The sequence below is a fragment of the Astyanax mexicanus genome, chromosome 13 (assembly GCF_023375975.1).
Source record: "Astyanax mexicanus isolate ESR-SI-001 chromosome 13, AstMex3_surface, whole genome shotgun sequence".
In the NCBI taxonomy this organism is placed as follows: Eukaryota; Metazoa; Chordata; class Actinopteri; order Characiformes; family Acestrorhamphidae; genus Astyanax; species Astyanax mexicanus.
In genome coordinates this window covers 36836855-36855445 of record NC_064420.1, presented here as the reverse complement: position 1 = coordinate 36855445, position 18591 = coordinate 36836855, and the positions used below count along the sequence as shown (strand labels likewise).

The following is an 18591-nucleotide window of genomic DNA, read 5'->3' as shown; positions in this document are numbered from 1 at the left end:
CCTGCACCTGCGCTTGTTGATAGCTTAGTGATATCCACTGTGTTTTTTTTTCTTCATTATTGTAACAAATTGATCTATAAAACTGTTCTTAGGCAGCATGAAAAAACAAAATTCCTCACTCGATAAAATCTATATATGGAAGTGGTGGTGTGATGTATATGTTTACAAATATTTTGGCGTGCTGAATAAAAAAAAAAAGACTGATTGACTTAACGAAGATGACAAATTTTAAAAAATCTATTTTCTGTGGTGTTTTTACCTAAAAAATATAAAAAATATGCTGAACAAATTATGGGAATACCCTAAAACATTGATTTTATTCCAAGTAACTTAGACTGTTTATATTGATTTTCTCATCTATGTTTTTAAATGTAAAGTGAGGATGGGTAAATATTCTTGTATGAATATTCATGCATGTTTAATTCGCAAGATACAGTTATGAATCTAATTAAGGAGATAAAAGATAAGATATGAACAGCTTATGTTACACAACTGTGCTATACACCCTAAACATGGTTGGCTTCTAGGCTTCAGTCTAATTGAGCATATAAACTTAAGCATACTGTACAGCACTGCAGCCTCTGGCCCATGCTTTAGGAATTTAAATGTATGAGTAGTTAAATATGGAGAATTATGAAAGTGAAAATGATGCTAAATATGAAAGAAGCATTTGTCTTTAACCACACACCTCATTAACCTCATTAATAAACTGTAATCATTACTGATAGACACGGGCACTTCTATTTCCCAATGTGCCAACAGGAGTAATTAGAGCTAATTAAGGTAATGAGTGATTTCGTTAGAGAACTGTAAGATCTGTTGAGTGCTGGTGCAGTTGGCATAAATAAGGATGCTGACTTGGCATCTCTATCCTGAACGAGGATGAGTTACTAACAAGGAGGACAAGAGTGCTTGGCATTTACACATTTCACAGGAAAAAAATACTTGCTAAGCTGCCTGACAGCAAACCTGTGTAATGAATGAAGTGCGAGTCAGCATGACTAAGGAGAATATAATCTCACAGACGTTGGGTTTAAAAATAGAAAGTGTTTGAAAATTCAGCACAGCAAACACACGCTGCAGCAAGCACACCCGCATCGGTAATGCAGCCCATACAGAGCCCACAGAAAAGCAGAGTACTCTGACCATGTTATTATTATTATTAGAAGCACTTTGAAAGAACCAACCACCAATAAATCAGTTCTCATGTTGGAGATTATTAGGAGCACTCTGGACAAGAACAGTTATGGGGCCTTTTTTCCGGTATTTACCTTAAATGACTCAAAGAAGCCCCCACTCCCACCTCCTCCGTTCTCCAGCTTGTCATCCTCTCCGCCAAGGCCCATCATGGCCTGACTGTTGATGTGCAACTCTTCATACAGCGTTTCCAGCAAAGCTGATCGGGTGCGCTCCTAACACACAGACACAAAAAATACACTGTATTTTTAAATATTGCAGTAGATATTGGAAACCACTGACACTGCAATATGTTTGCCGCCATATTGTTCACCACTAAGAGAAATAAACCAATTTTTGAGAAATGTCTATGTGACTCTGACCTGTCTACTTAATTTTCATCATTTTGTTACTAAAATAACCCTATCACACAATGTGTCACTGTCAAAACATGTAAGAGACGTGATTCAAATGATTAAAAGGTAATCCAGGTAGATGTACTACATTATTATATATCTGCATGTGGAACTTGAGCATTGTGGGTTCCAATATAAAACATTTTATGCTGTTTTTATGGGTTTAATGGATGCGCTTTCATTAAAATTCCTCATTCAGTTCTACCTGGTAGCTCCCCCCTCTCATAATGCTACCTCTGTTACTGCATATGGTTTCTTTTGACCATGGGTGGCTGGGGTATCCGAGAGGATCAAACTCGTATTGATCTTCCATCAATATGCCAAACCTTTAGACAGCTATGCCACCAGGGAGCCCTGCAAAGGGCATATTATTGATTTTTCTTATCAGAGTAACAGTAAAAGCCACTGTGAAGTTTATTCCCATTTATATACTGACATGCCAAAAATCATAGAACAGGAACTATTATTGCATCCATATCACACTGAAGCTAAAGAACACTGCACTGACCTGTGGAACATGCATGTGGTGCCTCCTGCATTGAATACTATTGTAATTTCTGCCAAAGTTGTTTGTCATATAGGGATAATTTTAGCCAGACACCATAATTCACGGTCATTATCACCCACAGTGCTGTCCACTGTGAGTGGTAATGCCTTCTTTGATGTGTTCCTGGTACACACACACAAAACCGTGGCTAAAGAATGTTCCCCAAAATTGCAAAGAAAGATCCGCACAGCTTCAGAAATGAACGTCCCATCCATCTGGCACCTACTTAACCTATACTCACAAGATAACACCTATCAACTCCAAAGCCATCTCCTGAGAAAACACTTCAGCCTAAGCTATTCTCCTTAATGGTAATTTTCCCCTTACACTACCTTTACTTTTATACTTCAAGTAGTTTTGAAACCAGTACTTTTACACTTTTACTTGAGTAAAAACTTGAGTTGAAACTTCAGCTTCTACAAAAGTGTTTAAACCCTAGTATCTGTACTTCTAGCTAAGTAATGAATCTGAATACTTTCAAAACTTTTGGCAGTCTGTGACTATGTATTATTAATATAAGCGTTCTAGGCTTTTTTAATTTATATTTTAAGAGAGTAGTGCCGATTAAAAAGAATGTTCACATGTTGGAATTAAAGGGTTTGGTAATAAAGAAGGCTTTTGTAACTTACTTCAAGTTTAGCGAACTTCTCAGCTTTGTAGCAAGCATACTCAGCATTGATCAGCTTAGTGAAAAGAAACTCATGGAATTCAGGTCCCTAAGGGAAAGACAGAGAGGAATGGAATGCAGGAGTGCAGATGAGAGAGCATACTTTGGTTTAATGCTGAGCTGGGCAAAATCAACAAGAAGAATGGAGGAATATTTGGGAGTAAAAATGTTGCCTGAAGTTAGGCAGAAAATCAGTCAACTTACTTTTCTAAATACGGCAGGGTCAGGTAAGGCTGGTCCAAAGAAAGGAACATCATCTCTTGAAGTCACTGAAACCTGCAGTATCACAATGACACTGTCTCTTCCAGAACAAATGACATATTATATTTATAAAACTTCTTAAATTTAATGTACATTTAAAATGAATGTTTTCACTAAAGTTAGGTAAAGGATTTTGACAGCACTGGTATAAACTGAACTGACCCTGTCCTAATTTAATTAGAAGCTCATAATCTTCAAAGATATTTGCTGAAGGTTTCTAGAAGTTGTACAAATATTAGGAACTTGCCATCATGTTTTATTAGAGGCAGAATGACAGAATAAGGTGAAATGAAAAGTCTTTCATATTTTATCTTATTTCTCTGCTTTATCATCTAGGGACCCAAACCTGCAACCTTTTGGTTATGAATTTTAATGCCCTACTGCTGTCTCATCTCATATCACAGCTTACACTACATAAAATCCTACAGCCGTCATTGCTACCCTGGAACAGGGAGTCCGAAACAGTGCTACAGCCAGACGCTCCACTCTGAAGTCAAACAAAAAAAGGTTGTTGTTCTCCGGATGTTCTACCTTGTAGAGGACGTTGTCAGAACAGGCATTCTCCGCTTGCACCACAATGTAAGCATGCAGGAAGTTAGATGCAATCATGTCTGGCACAAAGGGAGTGTTCTCCTCTTGGAACACGATGGCCACAATGTCATTTCCTATATGCCTCTTTCTCTGCAGCTACAGCACAGGGGAGAGGGAGTGAGAGAGAAAAAAAGCATCAGTCACATTTTTCTATTATTTTATTTTCCACAACCATGCATGATATGTTGTCTTAAGCAATTTACTCACTCATTTAACATGATTAACTCATGAACCACAAAATATGCATAATTTATGTTTACATAATTTACATTGCACACAGGCTGTCCTCACTCTCAGTTAAACAGTTGGATTTAGAATATTATTAATTGTAGTAATAATAATTTATTTTTAGACCAGACTACACATTTCCTTGGTACAGATGTTATCATCTGAATCATAGGTAAAAGAAAAATGTTCTATTGTTTTTCAAATAAATGTCTTCAAAAACTAAACATCTGAAAGTACTTATCACCTATCTCAGATGCAGTCAATCAGCCAAGAGATGTTTAATGTCTGAGTTGTAAGATTACAATAGGAGATATTAGACACCGCTAACAAACACTAAACCTTTGGACTGGACCCCTCAGGTCTCTTTGTTTTTCTTTCCTTTCCTATCATCTTCTCAAACATGTCTTTGATGGACTGCATCTGGGCTGAGTAATACATTTTTGATTTTTCTTGAAACTATTCCTTTCATGTTGTGTAATAACCACAATTTTAAAGTAAACTATTCACTATGTGTAACATGCTAGGCTAAATATAAAGGATATCAATCTATGTTTCTTAAATAAGTGATTTTATAAATTGTGGTGTCTTTGCAAAACAGTATAACTGTTACTTTGAAAGTGTTGCTGTAAACTATTTTGAGATTTGTACAGTGGTATACACATTTCAGCTGGCGTGGGTGTGCTAGTGTGTATTCATACAGTTGTGAGATGATTAAAAATGATGCCAGTCTTTCACAGCATTTGACAGATGGTTAGTAAGAGCAATGGCAACTGTTGACTTTAATAATTATTGACACTGATATGAGTGAACACATTACATGATTTCATACTCTTATGCTAGTGTTTTAAAGCCTGGTAAACTGACCAGTCACCACCTGCTTAGTTTTTTTTGCCAGTTAAATTGAGATTATGCAACATCACAGCTAAAAACAGACAATCATATTTAAGCAATAATACACTGAAGGTTTGTGCTATAACATAATATTGACACTGCTGTGCTGCGGTCATAGGCACAAGGCCACAGGCCGTGGCAATATTACACTTTATAGCACAAACTTCGAGTGTGTTATTTTGATTTTACCACTGTTCCATTATCGCTGTTTAATAAAAGATTTTGAGTTAAAAAGGACAAGAAAATACCATCTGTTTGGTTATAAACACTCAGAGTTAAAATAGTTTATTTTAATTCTATTTTTATTTATCTATTTTTATCTTTTATTTACTGTTATTTTAAAATAATTAAATTTAGCTGTTAGTTTCTTTGTCGTGTCAACCCCTGTTTTTGTAAATGCTCAGCTTCATTGAAAATGAGGGTTAAACTACTGGAGTCTGTTTAATTTTTTGACAGTATTAAAATCATACAGGGTGATATTAACACTATTAATATAAATTTCAGCTCCCTGAGTAGTCAAGCCCTAGAGATGACCTTTTGATTTGTCAACCTCTAACTGCTGCTCCTGTTTTGTGTATCCCCCTGTGTGTGTATAGATGAATCCCTGAGGAGTGGGTTCTATAAAAAACGCTGCTCCTCAGAGACAGCTTTTGGCACTGAGAGACAAGGAGCGGGACAAAGGTCACTTTGTGCAGTGTGTCAACAATCATCTGCCAACGCAACAGCAGTGTGTCTGGAGGCAGGACATCCGGCAGAGAGGACAGTCGTTCATGCCCGCCTCAGCTGTTCAGCTCGAATAAATAGCTTATGCCACAGCTTCAGTGAAAATGGTGCAAATATATAAATCACTGTGGCCAATTGATTTCCATTAAACTGTTCTACTGCTTAAAAAAAAAGAGTAATCGACAGGAAGTCAAGAGAAGCAGACAACAATGCTGATCCAAGTGATCTAGATAAATAATACTTTAAGATCACAATGACTATCATGCCATTTCTTTTTCTGTGGTTTGTAATCATCCTGAAACCCAAAGCATCTCAACAAACTTTCTGTGATGTAGTTTGTCATATAAACAAATTTTACTGCCATGCAATACTGACTAAGGGGGTTAATCAAGGATTAATGATTCAATCAATTTTTATACCTGCTGTGTGTCTCCTTCTGTGTAGGGAAGCTTTGTGGACACATGGAACATCACCTCCTTGTTATGAAAGTTGTGGTAGATTGACTCTGTGCCCGTCTGTCCATGAGTCACGTCCAAGCCCCCTCGAAAACTAGAAAAGAACCATTTAAATTTAGGGGTATGAAGAGAGCAAGTAAATAAATGCATGAATAATTACTGTTAAAGAAACATGCATCAAAATTGTTGTGACCCAAAAGAAACATCTGAAAGGTTTGAGTGCTGATGTCACAAGCAGGGGATAAAATCTGTGGGGTTTAATTATATGGACACACATTCAATTTGACCGGTTTTCTCATAACATTTCACAAATATAAATAATCTCAAGCAACTGCAAACGACTTTATTGTTTAAAAAAAGCAAAATACATCACATTTGTTTGCAACATCCATTTTACAAAAGTGCTATATAAATAAATTGGATCTGTCCTTACCCTTTAAAGTCATGGAGCTCGATCTTCTCTCCCAGAAACTCTAAAAACTCCACAAACGCAGGACTGTCCTCATTATTCCCAAACAGCTCCTCCTCTGAAGTCTGCATCAAAAAAAAAAAAATACATCACATACAGCATTTGCATTCAGGAGTCATTGGCTATAAGCTTGTCATTCTGCTAAAATACATTGAAGACTTCACAGTCAGTCAGTGCAACATTATTTCAATCCATCAACTCAAGTTTTCCTGATTTTAAAGACTGGGAAATTATAAAAACAGAGAACATAAGCACATTGCTTTTGTTAGGGATCACAAAGCCGAATATTCAACACATGCTAAATGAAATGAAACCTTTTAAAGTGCACCAACAAACAACTTGACAAAGGCAAAAGCCCTGCCTGACCTGCTCTGATATTAGCAAAACCACAGGGCTGGTTCATTATGATTCCCTATGAGCCAATTAACTTAATGAAAATGCTAATTGCTTTCCTGAATAAACATAGTGTCTCAATTAGAGAGGGTGGGGGCTGGGGGAGTGGGTGGGTGGACGAAGATAGAAAGGGATGTTTTGAAAGCATGAAGAGGTGTGTTGGATAGAAATTTGTGTATGCATGCTGTCAAACAGACGTGAGAGGAAGAGACCTTTAGCGTGGTTTTCTCCTCTAGAGCATCTCCTCTGCCATGCTAATGCAGCTAGCGGTGGTCTTGAGAGCCCTCACACGCACTCTGTAACCCTCTGTCTATTGCGCTTTTCCCTGCCCACTACTACTCCTGCCTTCCCCCATAAAGGTCAAGCAGCTGGGACTGTGCCATCAAGCCTCTCAATCAGGCCCTTAGCGAACAATAACGTTATGATTTTAATAAAAGGGGTGCAGAAGATGATGTTTACTTTACAGCATGCAGTGTCTTTGTTCGTTTTGAAAGCTTGTTTGTCAGTGGATTAAACACCTGGGTAGTATTTGAAAAATCCTTTTTTTTAACATGGACAAAAAAGGGGAGGTTGAAACACTACAAAAAGAATTAAAAGCAAGTCGAGTTAAAGGGACTGTCTGTAGATTTTGGGGATTTAAAAGACGGCACTGGTGAGAATGAATGATTACACAGACATTAAATAAATAGCTGTGTAAATTTCTCAGATTTTTTTTGTCTATTGTTTTATTCATTAAAAAATGTCAAAATGTAGAGCGCAACTGCTTTCTATAAAAAACCTACCAGACCACCCCGGTGTTTAGAATGAATACATTAGACATTGCACCTCAAGGATGCAGACCCTCATGTGGGACCCACCTGACCGAACTTTTGATATATAACTCCAAACTTGAAGTTGTTGCTGATGACATGTTCATCAAAAGTGACAATGAGCCTTGAAGCCTGTGGGAGAAAACAGAAAGGACTTTAATTCAGCCATCAGAGCCACACTGTCAGTACAACACTGCAGCATACAGAGACAAAGAGAGAGAGAGAGAGAGAGAGCACAATCCACATCCATCTCCCCCTCTACTCCCCCGCTAAATGACTTCAATGTCGCAGCTTAATTAATTAGGACAAGTTATCATTGAGGCCTGGATTAGCAATTCCTCAATTATGCATGTCAGTTCATTGTAGCCAGATGATGAAAGTCAGAGTATTGATTGTAAGAAAAAGTGTGATGGAGACCTTCGTACCTTTGGGTAAAGCACGGGGAAAAAGCGGTCCACATTCACCTCCTCACACACCAGCTGGGAATAAGTGGGGGGGGGGGGAAAGAACAACAAATACTGATTGATTTTTCTTTTGTTCTTGCTGTTTGCAGTAAAAGCAAACACATTGCTAGGAGTTCTTTTGTCCAAGCTGCTGAGATGGGGCTCAGAGAGAGCAACTCTATCAGTCATGTCTTTCAGAGCCAATCATGATAAATTGCAAGGGCAGAAAACAATAGCGCTGACCACTGCACCCTGCCCAGTGCTGCACCCTTACCTTGGCCATCTGGACAATGTTGGGGAATTCAGTCAGACATGATATCGGGATCACGTCATGATATGTTTTTAATTTGCTTCTGCAAGAGAAAAAAAATAGAGAAGAGCAATTTGGTGAATGCAAGATAGAAAATAAGGGGCTGGAAGGATGTTCCTGTATTTTAGTTATGAATATGCCCAAAGTTCTTTTAGTTCTACACCCTGCCTTACAGATTCCTCCCACATTATTATATGGCAAGGGCATGGTCTGAACATGCAAACTTGACATATTATTAACACGAAGGTTAACTGTTTGGTTTGGATTGTACATAAAATGACAATATTTGCAAGAACTGTGGCACCAAACCACTCTGACTGATTCTGTTTGTGTCTCAGCATGAAATGAAACAGGTTAATAGATGCAATTATAAAGCTGTAACAGATCTTTTCCATCACTTAGTTATATTTAGTACCACTGTGCTGTCAGCTGCTGTAACGATGTCACATGGGTAAGATGACAGCGATGTCCTGCAGTTTTCTCTCCACCCACACGCTGGCCTATATTGTCCATCTGTTGTCTAATTCGGAAAAGAGGGTGCTGTGAACTTGCAGTCTGTGTAATCTCATGGGAAAAGTGTGTGATTGGGGAGGGGGATTATTGTATCCGGAAATGACTCAGTTTTCAGAATAGACACGTCCATGTCCGGTATAATCTCCATTTACATTGTACATGTTTCTCAAAACAAACTATTGTGGGATAATAATATCTGTCAAAGTTTTCATTTGTTGTCTCTCTTAAAATGAGGACACTCTGCAGAAGCAAGCGGGAGAAAGACCGAGAGCAGGAGTGATGGGAGAGTTCATAAAGAGGTATTGAAGCGTACCTGAGCATCAGCCGGAGGTGTTCTTGGTCCCCAATAACTTCATATTTAACAGAGAAGACCAGGTGGCCGAGAGCGCTGTCCACTGTGTAGTAATTAAAGTGCTCCTAATGACACAACAGACGGTAGCAGTGTGAGAACACATTCTTCTTCTTTTGAGACATGCACACACACACACACACACACACACACACACTCACAAACCCTTTAACACATTTTATTAAATCCCTCCTTCTGCTGCAAGGGCTGACCACTGCTTCCATTCACACACAGGGCTCATCCATTATAGAAATTATATTAGATTTCAGAGGATTGTGCTAATTTAAAGGCAAATCTAATACATCTTCATTACAGCTACACTCTGGAGAGGTGAGGCTGGGTCACATTTGCTTGCATCTCTTTTGTTAAGTCAGATAAATGTAAAATAAATGGATGGCCACACAGTACAGGGCCATGTGTGATCCTTTTTAGTGTAAGACCATGGACAATTTTCTTTTCTAAGTAAAATGAACTCTTCTGTTCTCAAGAGAAAGGCTTAATTTTACATGCAAATATCTAATTAAATGAAAGGGCATGCAACAGAAAAGCCTGTCAAAGGAAAAGCTGGCCATGTTTCACTAAGGGCAAGTTATAGTCGTTTGTGCCTGTTTGGCTATAATAAGTAGCATGCATGATGCTTAAAAAGAGATGTGCAGTATGTACAAAACTGATGTACAAGCCTAGGTATGCATTTTATGTGGCATGCACATAGAATTTTTTTTTTTGCAAAACATTAATTTCTCTACCATGTCTTGTGTAAAAGTCATAAGTATCACAAATATTTTATATTACAAAGTAAAAAAAAAAAACAGCCATCAAACTGTAGCTGATTGAACATAAAACAATATTTTCAGCAAATGTTTATGCACAGTGTGAAAGATTTAAAAAGGTCAGGCCTGAGATATATCACTAACTAGTCCTGACCAACATGACCTAAAACCAATATAATGATTAATTGAACTGTATTTTATGGTTACTTTAAAGAACACCAGTATTTTTTCTTGGTAAAATTGCTGATGTTAGTTAATTGACAAAGTTTGAATTCTCTTTCATATTGCTTTTTGTTGCAGACTGAACAGGGTGGAGTCACATAACTACACATGCAGTAGTATGTTTTTAAGAGGACATTACATCAACACACAATGCATAAATCATTTTCCCAAGTATTTTGCTTTTATTCTCAAGGCTTAACATTAATTATAATTTGGAACGATATGTTGAATTAAAGTTTAAGTTTAAAGTTTGACTTTTGTTCTAACAACCAAATCAAATGTGGACTGCTCTAAGCAAATGTATATAGATCTGAGAATCTAGGTCTGAAGTATGCTACAGAACATCTACAGCACCCACAAGAGTTTGTTATAGCTTGTCAGTGAGACTCAGTGAATGTGAGTGAAATGTGGAGACTTGTCTCACCTTTCCCAGAAACTGTTTCCTGTATATCTTGGCAGTGGTGTTGCACTCCAGTTTGAAGCGGGATGTGGGAGACAGAAGGTTTTCTGGGTCATTTCCATTGCTCAGCTCATGATTAGTGCCTTCAATCCAGTAGCCTCCAAATTGTGGCAGCAAAATCAAGGGAAAGGGGCTCTTTCGTCCCAAAACCTGACAGACATAACATACACTGGTGAAACCAGAAATGCAGCACAGTATACTGCTCATATGAAATCAAATGAGCTTAACAAGTGATAGTTCAAGGTTAGTATGTGGGTGTTTTGAGGCATTAATACACACAAAACACACAGATGTATACTGAAAATTGTAAATTAAGTAAATTTTACATTCCTCTGTAACCCTAAAGCACACAGATGTCATTCAAAATAATATTTTATAAATGTTAATTTTCTGTATACGTTTACTGGTATCACTGACAGAAAAAAATATAAGGAAGTATTTCACCTCATGGACACTGGGGTATGGGATGTAGTCCTCTTCAGTCTATATTAAACAGAAATAAATAAAGACCTTTTTTTACTGCATTATTACCATGAAAACTCGTCATAAAGTTGAAAAACTGTCACATGATTTACAATCTTTAAAAACCTTCAAACCGAGTCACAATTTTCTTGCCTTGCCTTCTGTACTCTGTAAACTAGGCAAGAAACTCCAGAGTGCCTACAAATTTCCACCTAGTTAGTTTGTGGTTCTTTTTAGATAGAAACAGACAAGGAAAAAATGGCTCCATACAGTCTCTGCAAGGTGCCTACTGTCCTTACCCTGTCATATTTTCTTTATCCTTCTCATTTTTAGTCAGTATATTGCTTGTCAAATAAGAATTTGTGTTTTACTTCGAATACATATTTTGGTCAAAGGAGCTCTGATTGTTAAGCTTCAATTTGGAAAAAATTAGAACTGGTTCCAATTCAAAAAATTTCACAGAATCGCAGTCCATTTCAGATTTGGTCTGAAAGACATTGTTTATATACTTGTGTTTGTTTATAAAACTTAACATCCTTTTTTGACCATAAAAATAAAACTCTGTGAGAATAGGACATAAAAGTTTTAATATTCAGAAATGCATTCATACTTACAAAGCCTAGAAGAGTAAATATTTTATGTTAAGTGCTCAGACGCCTTTTGTAAAGTTATGTGAGGCTAAGCACACACTATCTCTCCATACCAACAACTGAACCACTCTCTTTGTTCAACATTTAGTGCACTTAGAAGTCCTAACTCTGCAGTGCTTATTTTGATTCATTACACACAAAATGGCCTCAGGCCAGAGAATATTGCTCAGCAACACTTCATCTCATTTGATTGGATCTTTATTAGTTGGTGTCTGAGAGAAGGGTTACTGCTGTCGCTGAACGTGGGACTTATCGTCCTGCCTGATAACTGGCCCTTCTTTTTAAAGCTGTCTGCAGGCAGATAACGCACTAGCTTTAGACAACGGGGGCTGTGTGAGAGTTTGGATGTGTGTGTGTGTGTGTGTGTGTGTGTACATGAAGCACATGAAGATGGAAGAGGTGGACCTACTTTGAGAGGGGGAGGAAGAGTACACCGCTGTTCATCCATTCTGTTGCTCTGAAACATACAGATAAAAAAAAGGTACTAATCAGTCATCTATCATTATGCAGCAGTGATCAACTACAAGCCCCATTTGACAAGAAAGAATGGAAGAACCTGCTGGCTTTTTTATTATTAAACCTGGGACATATTGGTGCATTCATCCTTACAAAAATCTATACAAATATTGCACATATTAAGTAGCAGTTTCTTAAATTCAATTAAACACAATCAAATGAATAGGTCTGATAGTATTAAAAGGTTAAGTCTTCTGGCTGAGAACAATATTTCATGAAAGACAGCCTAAATATTTAATAGAAAAAGGAAAATCAGTTTTACTCAGTGTAGGCTAGAAGGATACTGCAGGGAAAAGAGTTACACAAGCAGGCATGAAGACAGACCGAGTGCTACATGGAGAGAAGATCTACACACACGCACACACTCCAATCACCAATCAGTAATAACATTAGCATTATTTTCTTGTTTCGACACTCAGTGTCTATTTAATCAGTTCTGCTGACTATATAGTAGCGTTTTGCATTTCTGTAATTACAGATTTTAGTCCTTTAGTTTCTCAGCATACTTTATTATCCTCCTTTCAACCCTGTTCTTCAATGTTCAGGATTATATGGGTGGTGATTATTATTTTTTAGCATTGCAGTGCACTGATTGACATAGTGGTGGTATGAGTTGATCAGATACAGCAGTGCTGGATTGAGATTAGTTTTGGGGCAGGAGTAATTATGAGGTAACCGCGTGCTCTTCATCCACATCATGTTAAAAGCTGTGCACCACAGTTGAGCAAAATTTTGCGCAGACATTTCCAGTTACAACTGTATTCACGCTTTCAATCCCAGAAAAACCCTTTTATTCATTGTTTAAAAAGCCAATTAAATGCCTGATTAAAGGGCCGATTACTGTTGTTTTGCTGTTTTCTTTGGGATTTGAGTGCTCGGCACTGATTCAGTTCTTAATTGGTCCGAATGCGAGACAGCATGCGTGGGGGTGGGGGCTGGTGACATCATGTGCTCTGCATTGTTTAATATTGTGATATATATCATAGAAAAAAAGAATATTTGCAATGTAAATTTTTTCCAATATCGTGCAGCCCTAGTCCTGACCACTGAAAAACAGAGTCAAAGAGGGATAATATCAATATCAGATATTAGAGCCAGCCTGTTAAGCACTAATAATTCATTCTGATTAAATGCCAGAGTGCAAATATGAAATCTGTCACATGACAGTTCAGCAGTTTGACAGATGGAGACCTTGGGTCACTGACACAGATTGCAGCATTGCTGAGGTCACATAGGTCAACAGAAGCCCCCAGGCTTTGAGTGACCCTGGTAGTGATGTGGATTCGTATGGGCTCAGATGATGCTGACAACTGTGTGTTTAACTGCAGGAGTGCTCTCTCCAGAGCTTTTCTGGATGATTACATGATAACATTTTATTAAAAAACGATAACAAATCATCTTCTACAGCTATGATGCATGTTCTGCCAGGTGATCCAGGCTTCTTTAAAATACATTGTCCTGATCTGTAAAGGTTTTTATATGATTCTAGCCTTAGATGTATGTTTCTGTAGAAATCCTTAACTGTTTTGGAACCTTTACATAATGTACAGACGTTTAAAACTCTAATGCTTAAGTGCCCATGGTGACATATTTCAAGAACTCAAACTGACAAAGTCACAGAACAGTTTGTGAACATGTGTACATGTGACCTGACTTATAAAATGCTAATATGCCTGGTTATTGCTTAAGACAAAACCAGCTCATTCTAAAAGTGTATTTTTGCTTGTAAAAAAAAAGGTCCTTTCCAACTCATTTAACAATTCAAACACTTTAATATAGGCCAGCCATGATAAAGAATTTTATTGGACAATATACGGTCTGCATTTTAGCCTTAAAATGTTTATGGAAAAAGTAATGTGACCTCTATATTACACACACAGAAAATAACTGCTGAAATAATGTAATTGATCTGATTATTTTACATCAGTATTCTAAACTCCTAACAGATCTAAACTAGGTCCTTTTATGAAAGGTGTTACAAGACCATTTCTTGTCCTTGAGGACTGGTGTCATGTAGAAGTTGGTTATTTCCATGTTTAGACACTACAATAGAAGAACCAGTTAATTAACTGGTTTAGTAGGTGTGCTGAGTTGTGTTCCTTCAGATCCAAACTGCATGAACCTGTTCCGAGTCCTTGTAGACCTTGTATCCATCTACATAAAAGGATGCATCATGTGCAACAAAGTCGATAAGGTGGATTTCTCTAGTTTCAATCACCTATTTGTAAGAGATGATATATCTTTTCATAACAGACAACAGTTAACATATGAACCTTTTTGGACACAACATATTTGAAATGTACATCTAAAAGTGCAGAACTGATGAACTAATGAAACTGTTCTCTCATTATGTCTAAGCAAAAAGCAAACAAATATAACATGGTAGCCAGCCCTGAAATCTGTGCCTGTGTCTGGGGGGAAAAAAAAAGAATGATAAGGAAAGAAAAGAAAAAAAAAAGATAATACTTTACCTGCATTCTCTCAATCATTGCAAATAAATCAGTAGTCTGAAAAAGGGGAAAGGAGATGAGATGAGTGAGGTGACAAATGATTAAAATTGAGATGTGAGAGCTGAGCCCTAGATTATGTTACATTATTTTAACTAGGCCAATGCTGAGGACAGGGAGCACACTGCAGCTCTCAGATTTATTCTATATCCTCACAGAATTCATCTGTTTCTCACTTTATTATGCCACTCACTATATCTCCGCTCAACTTCTCTGACCCCTATTACTGTGAATACATCAATACATAATCATAATGTTGAATCTACCTTGGTGAGCCTACTTTAAATTGTACATTCTGTTAAGCATAATATATTACAAGGCTCACAAGCAACACACATAACTTAAGGGTCCAGAACTGGGCTTGGAGTCATTTAATAAAGCATAGTGTTAAAAGTGCCAAGCACACAGTTATTTTATGGATGGGAATCAAAATGATGTTAGCAAAGCCTACTGATCTTAAAAAAAATTAAGCCTTCAAAATCAAGAGTAATTAGTTTTTATTTTCATATTATAGTCAGTATTATATATAGCGGTACATGGATGTCCAGATTGGCTTTAACTCGTGTCAATAATTTATGTTGCATTGCCATGAGCATGCTGGCCAGTGTTTAGTCTTATTCACAAGATAAGTTTCAATAACTTATACAGGTGTTGGCATTCCCAAGTGATACCCCTAGGTAACATTTTATTATCAATTTATATACTGTAATCCCATGACGTTTTACATGTCTGCATAGTATGTTACCTTTTTCACTGTCAAATGCAACATAAAATACTTCTTTACTTGCAGTGGAAGTCATTGTAAAATATTCTATTGCAGGTCATTCTAGAGCATTTCCACTGATCATTTTACTGATGATCAACATTTTAACTATTCATTATTATTTTCTCAGACACTGTTTGGCCAGAAAGGCATACTTGTTTAAAAAAAATGCATACTGACTTTGGGACTACTGGTGATATCTGCAACTTCTAAGAATCAAGCCAGTTGTGTACTTGTTGTGTGCCACACTGCAAGTGAGAGTGTTGTAAGGTCAGGACATTTCAATTTGGCTTTTGGCTTTGCGTGGAATTCTCTTCCTTAGACCAAATTATGAAGGGAATTACTCCTGTAAGCTCCTTTAAACTAAATCTCTCATATCTTTCAGCATCAGACTTACTGGATATCTTTGCCATTACTGTGTTCCACATCAGTGTACAACTGTGCACAACATTTATCCTGTGCTGTTTACAAAACACAACTAAACTCTCAATTCATTTTCTTCTATATCGACAAGCTAACATGTCAATGTAAAAACTGTAATCTGCTGCATATAAATGCTGTTTTGCAAATAACTGTAAGATAAAGCAACTCAACTGAACTATATTTTAGGCATAATTCGCACAGCAACAGTGAGTCGAGTTCAGTCCAGGACCTGGGACTGACCCAAAGACAACACAGAAGGACAGGGTCACGGATCCTGTGAGTGAAGAATGAAGCCTGGATGGATTTCTTCCTACAGGCGTGAGCAAACAGCTTGTGTACTGTCCCTCACTGTTTGAGTACATTGTGCTAGTTCTACTCCACCATAGGCAAACAGACCTTATTTCTGCCTTGAAAACAAACATCAGAAGAAAATTTGCCATGCCAAGCAAAATACCAATAGCACAATCTCATTGGGAGTGTGTGTGCATGCACATGTGCCTGTAGCTGACCCACTTACTGTACTGGACTGCAGAGCTTTCACAAACCTCTCATTTATCAGACAACAGAATGAAATGGGTGGTGCCCGAGCTTTATCAAAACATAATAGCCAAAACTCTACACCATGTGCAGCTCAAGAACCACAACTCAGTGTTTCCTCCTTCAGCAAACAGTGCTGTACTTCAACAAATGCTTTTTAAAAAAACAGCTCAAAGAAAAACTAATGATGACTGTGTGTTCAGCTTTTTAAAGTTTTAAAGTTGTATACTATTGCAAAAATGCAACGTTTAAGTCTAAATCCTCTCGTCTGCTGTTTGTTTAATTATATAAGCAAAACATAAAAAAATGCATTTCTTTCCACAAAAAACATTTTGTGGAGCTGTGCATCACTGTGGATGCCATGAAAATATGCAGCGCATTCTATGGAATTCTGTAAGAATGTTTGTATGAGTGTGAATTCATGTTCATGATCCATGTTCTTCAAATACTAATGAAATCTAGTTCATCACCACAATTTTGTACATGATAAATTTGTACCGTAATATTGCCAACCACTGATCTACAGGCAGTGATGTACCAGTCAAACTTTGAACACTTCAAAATTCACAGCTTTTTCTATTTTTACTCTTTTCTACCTTGTAGTCTAATATTAATAAAGTAATCAAAACATGACAGAATGTAATAAAATAAAGAATGTGTTTATACTTACATTTTTAAAAATAGCACCATTTACTTTGATGGCAGCTAGGCCGGTCACAATAATTCTTAATCTTAATATCGCCCATTGTGTTCCTTTTTTTTATACGTATACATATATATTAATTGAAATATTTTTGCAAGTCATGCAATAGTAGTCATTAAATAGTCTTAAAATTACAGTAATATGTTTTTTTCAAAATTATATCCATATATATCCATAATTACAGCTCTTCACAATTTTGAAACTATGCACAATATGCACCATGAGCGCTAGTCACCTGGAATAGTTTTCCAACAGTCTTGCAGGAGTTCTAGATATGCTGAGCAGATGTTGGCATCTTTTAATTAACTCTGCACACTAACTCATCCTAAATCATCTTAGACTGTTACTGTCCATATTGCTAAGCTCTGACCATTGACCATTTTAGTTAAAACAAGGTCAAAATATAAACAAGACATTGTTTGCTACCTTGAAATACCAAGGATATCACGGGCTAAAGCAAAATTTAACACAACACATATGATCTTTAGCATTAGCCTCCACTGATCAGATAGATTGTAAAACTGCTACAGCACTTGAAACAGATGGTCTTTCATTTGACATGTGAGCTTAGATGGGCAGGATTCATTTTCATTGCACTCATTGTGAATTTTCTTAGACTTAAAAATGTCTACTTACAGTTCCAGGCCTTTTCCAGTGCCCCACTGTCACATGGAGTGGACTTGGATAAATGTTTCGACCTTTTGTTGCCATTTTGAAGTCCAGCGTCTCTTGGAAAAATATTAATCCTTTATTTCCAATCCAGGTTACATCAGGTTACTATCCATACAAGCTTTTAAAAAGGTCTCCAAGAACAATTTCTGCTTTCCATGAGAGTACGAAAAAAGGTCCAAAAATGTCAAACTGATGTACAGGAGACTGTTCTATCACAACAGCCTGAGAGAACACCTTGAATGGGTAGCGCTACTTGAGTGGAGCAAACAGAAGCATATGTATGCTTTTAAAGCAACCAATACTGTACATGTGTGCTTAAGAGGAGTTCTTCAGCATCTCTGTATCTCTTGCTGGACTGATACTGTGGGAACTGACAAGAAAAGTCTTGCATTCCTCTCCCAGTTAGCAGCACGTCTGGCACATGTTCTCTCTTTCTTCTCTTGATCACTCACACTGTGTGTTGCTTTCTTTCTCTCTCCCTGTCTCTATCTGGTAGAAGTATAGAGGTGGAGCTCATGTTATGTACTCTTCCAGTCAGACAAGCCTGAGCACAACCCACCTAAACAGACAAACCTACCAATGCAGAGAAGGCAAAGCTAGCCTGGACATTTTACATAGAGCCTTTTTATCATTTTATCAACAAGTGGGAGTTGAGCAATGGAAGA

At 37.3% G+C, this 18591-nt stretch overlaps 1 protein-coding gene and 1 long non-coding RNA gene across 14 annotated transcripts in view; one reads left to right on the top strand and one right to left on the bottom strand.

The window, feature by feature from the left end:
* The window catches only part of LOC111194128 (uncharacterized), a 68648-nt gene extending 62722 nt beyond the window's left edge, over nt 1–5926 (top strand). Inside the window, exon 4 of the long non-coding RNA XR_002650937.2 lies at nt 5374–5926. This is a non-coding gene — a long non-coding RNA (uncharacterized LOC111194128). The remainder of the gene's footprint in view (nt 1–5373) is intronic.
* Nucleotides 1–18591, bottom strand: part of rap1gapa (RAP1 GTPase activating protein a) — a 139474-nt gene that overhangs the window by 12603 nt on the left and 108280 nt on the right. For 11 of the 13 annotated variants that reach the window (XM_015605066.3, XM_049486396.1, XM_022677467.2 and 8 more), the window contains 14 exons: nt 14793–14828; nt 12215–12262; nt 11138–11176; nt 10658–10843; nt 9206–9309; nt 8344–8422; nt 8052–8105; nt 7675–7758; nt 6389–6489; nt 5920–6049; nt 3599–3754; nt 3011–3082; nt 2769–2855; nt 1272–1412 (listed from right to left, as the gene is read on the bottom strand). In XM_015605066.3, the coding sequence (XP_015460552.3) occupies nt 1272–1412; nt 2769–2855; nt 3011–3082; nt 3599–3754; nt 5920–6049; nt 6389–6489; nt 7675–7758; nt 8052–8105; nt 8344–8422; nt 9206–9309; nt 10658–10843; nt 11138–11176; nt 12215–12262; nt 14793–14810 (1299 nt within the window). In that variant the 5' untranslated portion in view covers nt 14811–14828. Of the gene's footprint in view, nt 1–1271; nt 1413–2768; nt 2856–3010; nt 3083–3598; nt 3755–5919; nt 6050–6388; nt 6490–7674; nt 7759–8051; nt 8106–8343; nt 8423–9205; nt 9310–10657; nt 10844–11137; nt 11177–12214; nt 12263–14792; nt 14829–17890; nt 18425–18591 lie in introns of those variants that run through there. The other 2 variants (XM_007246298.4, XM_007246297.4) reach the window with 2 other exon arrangements.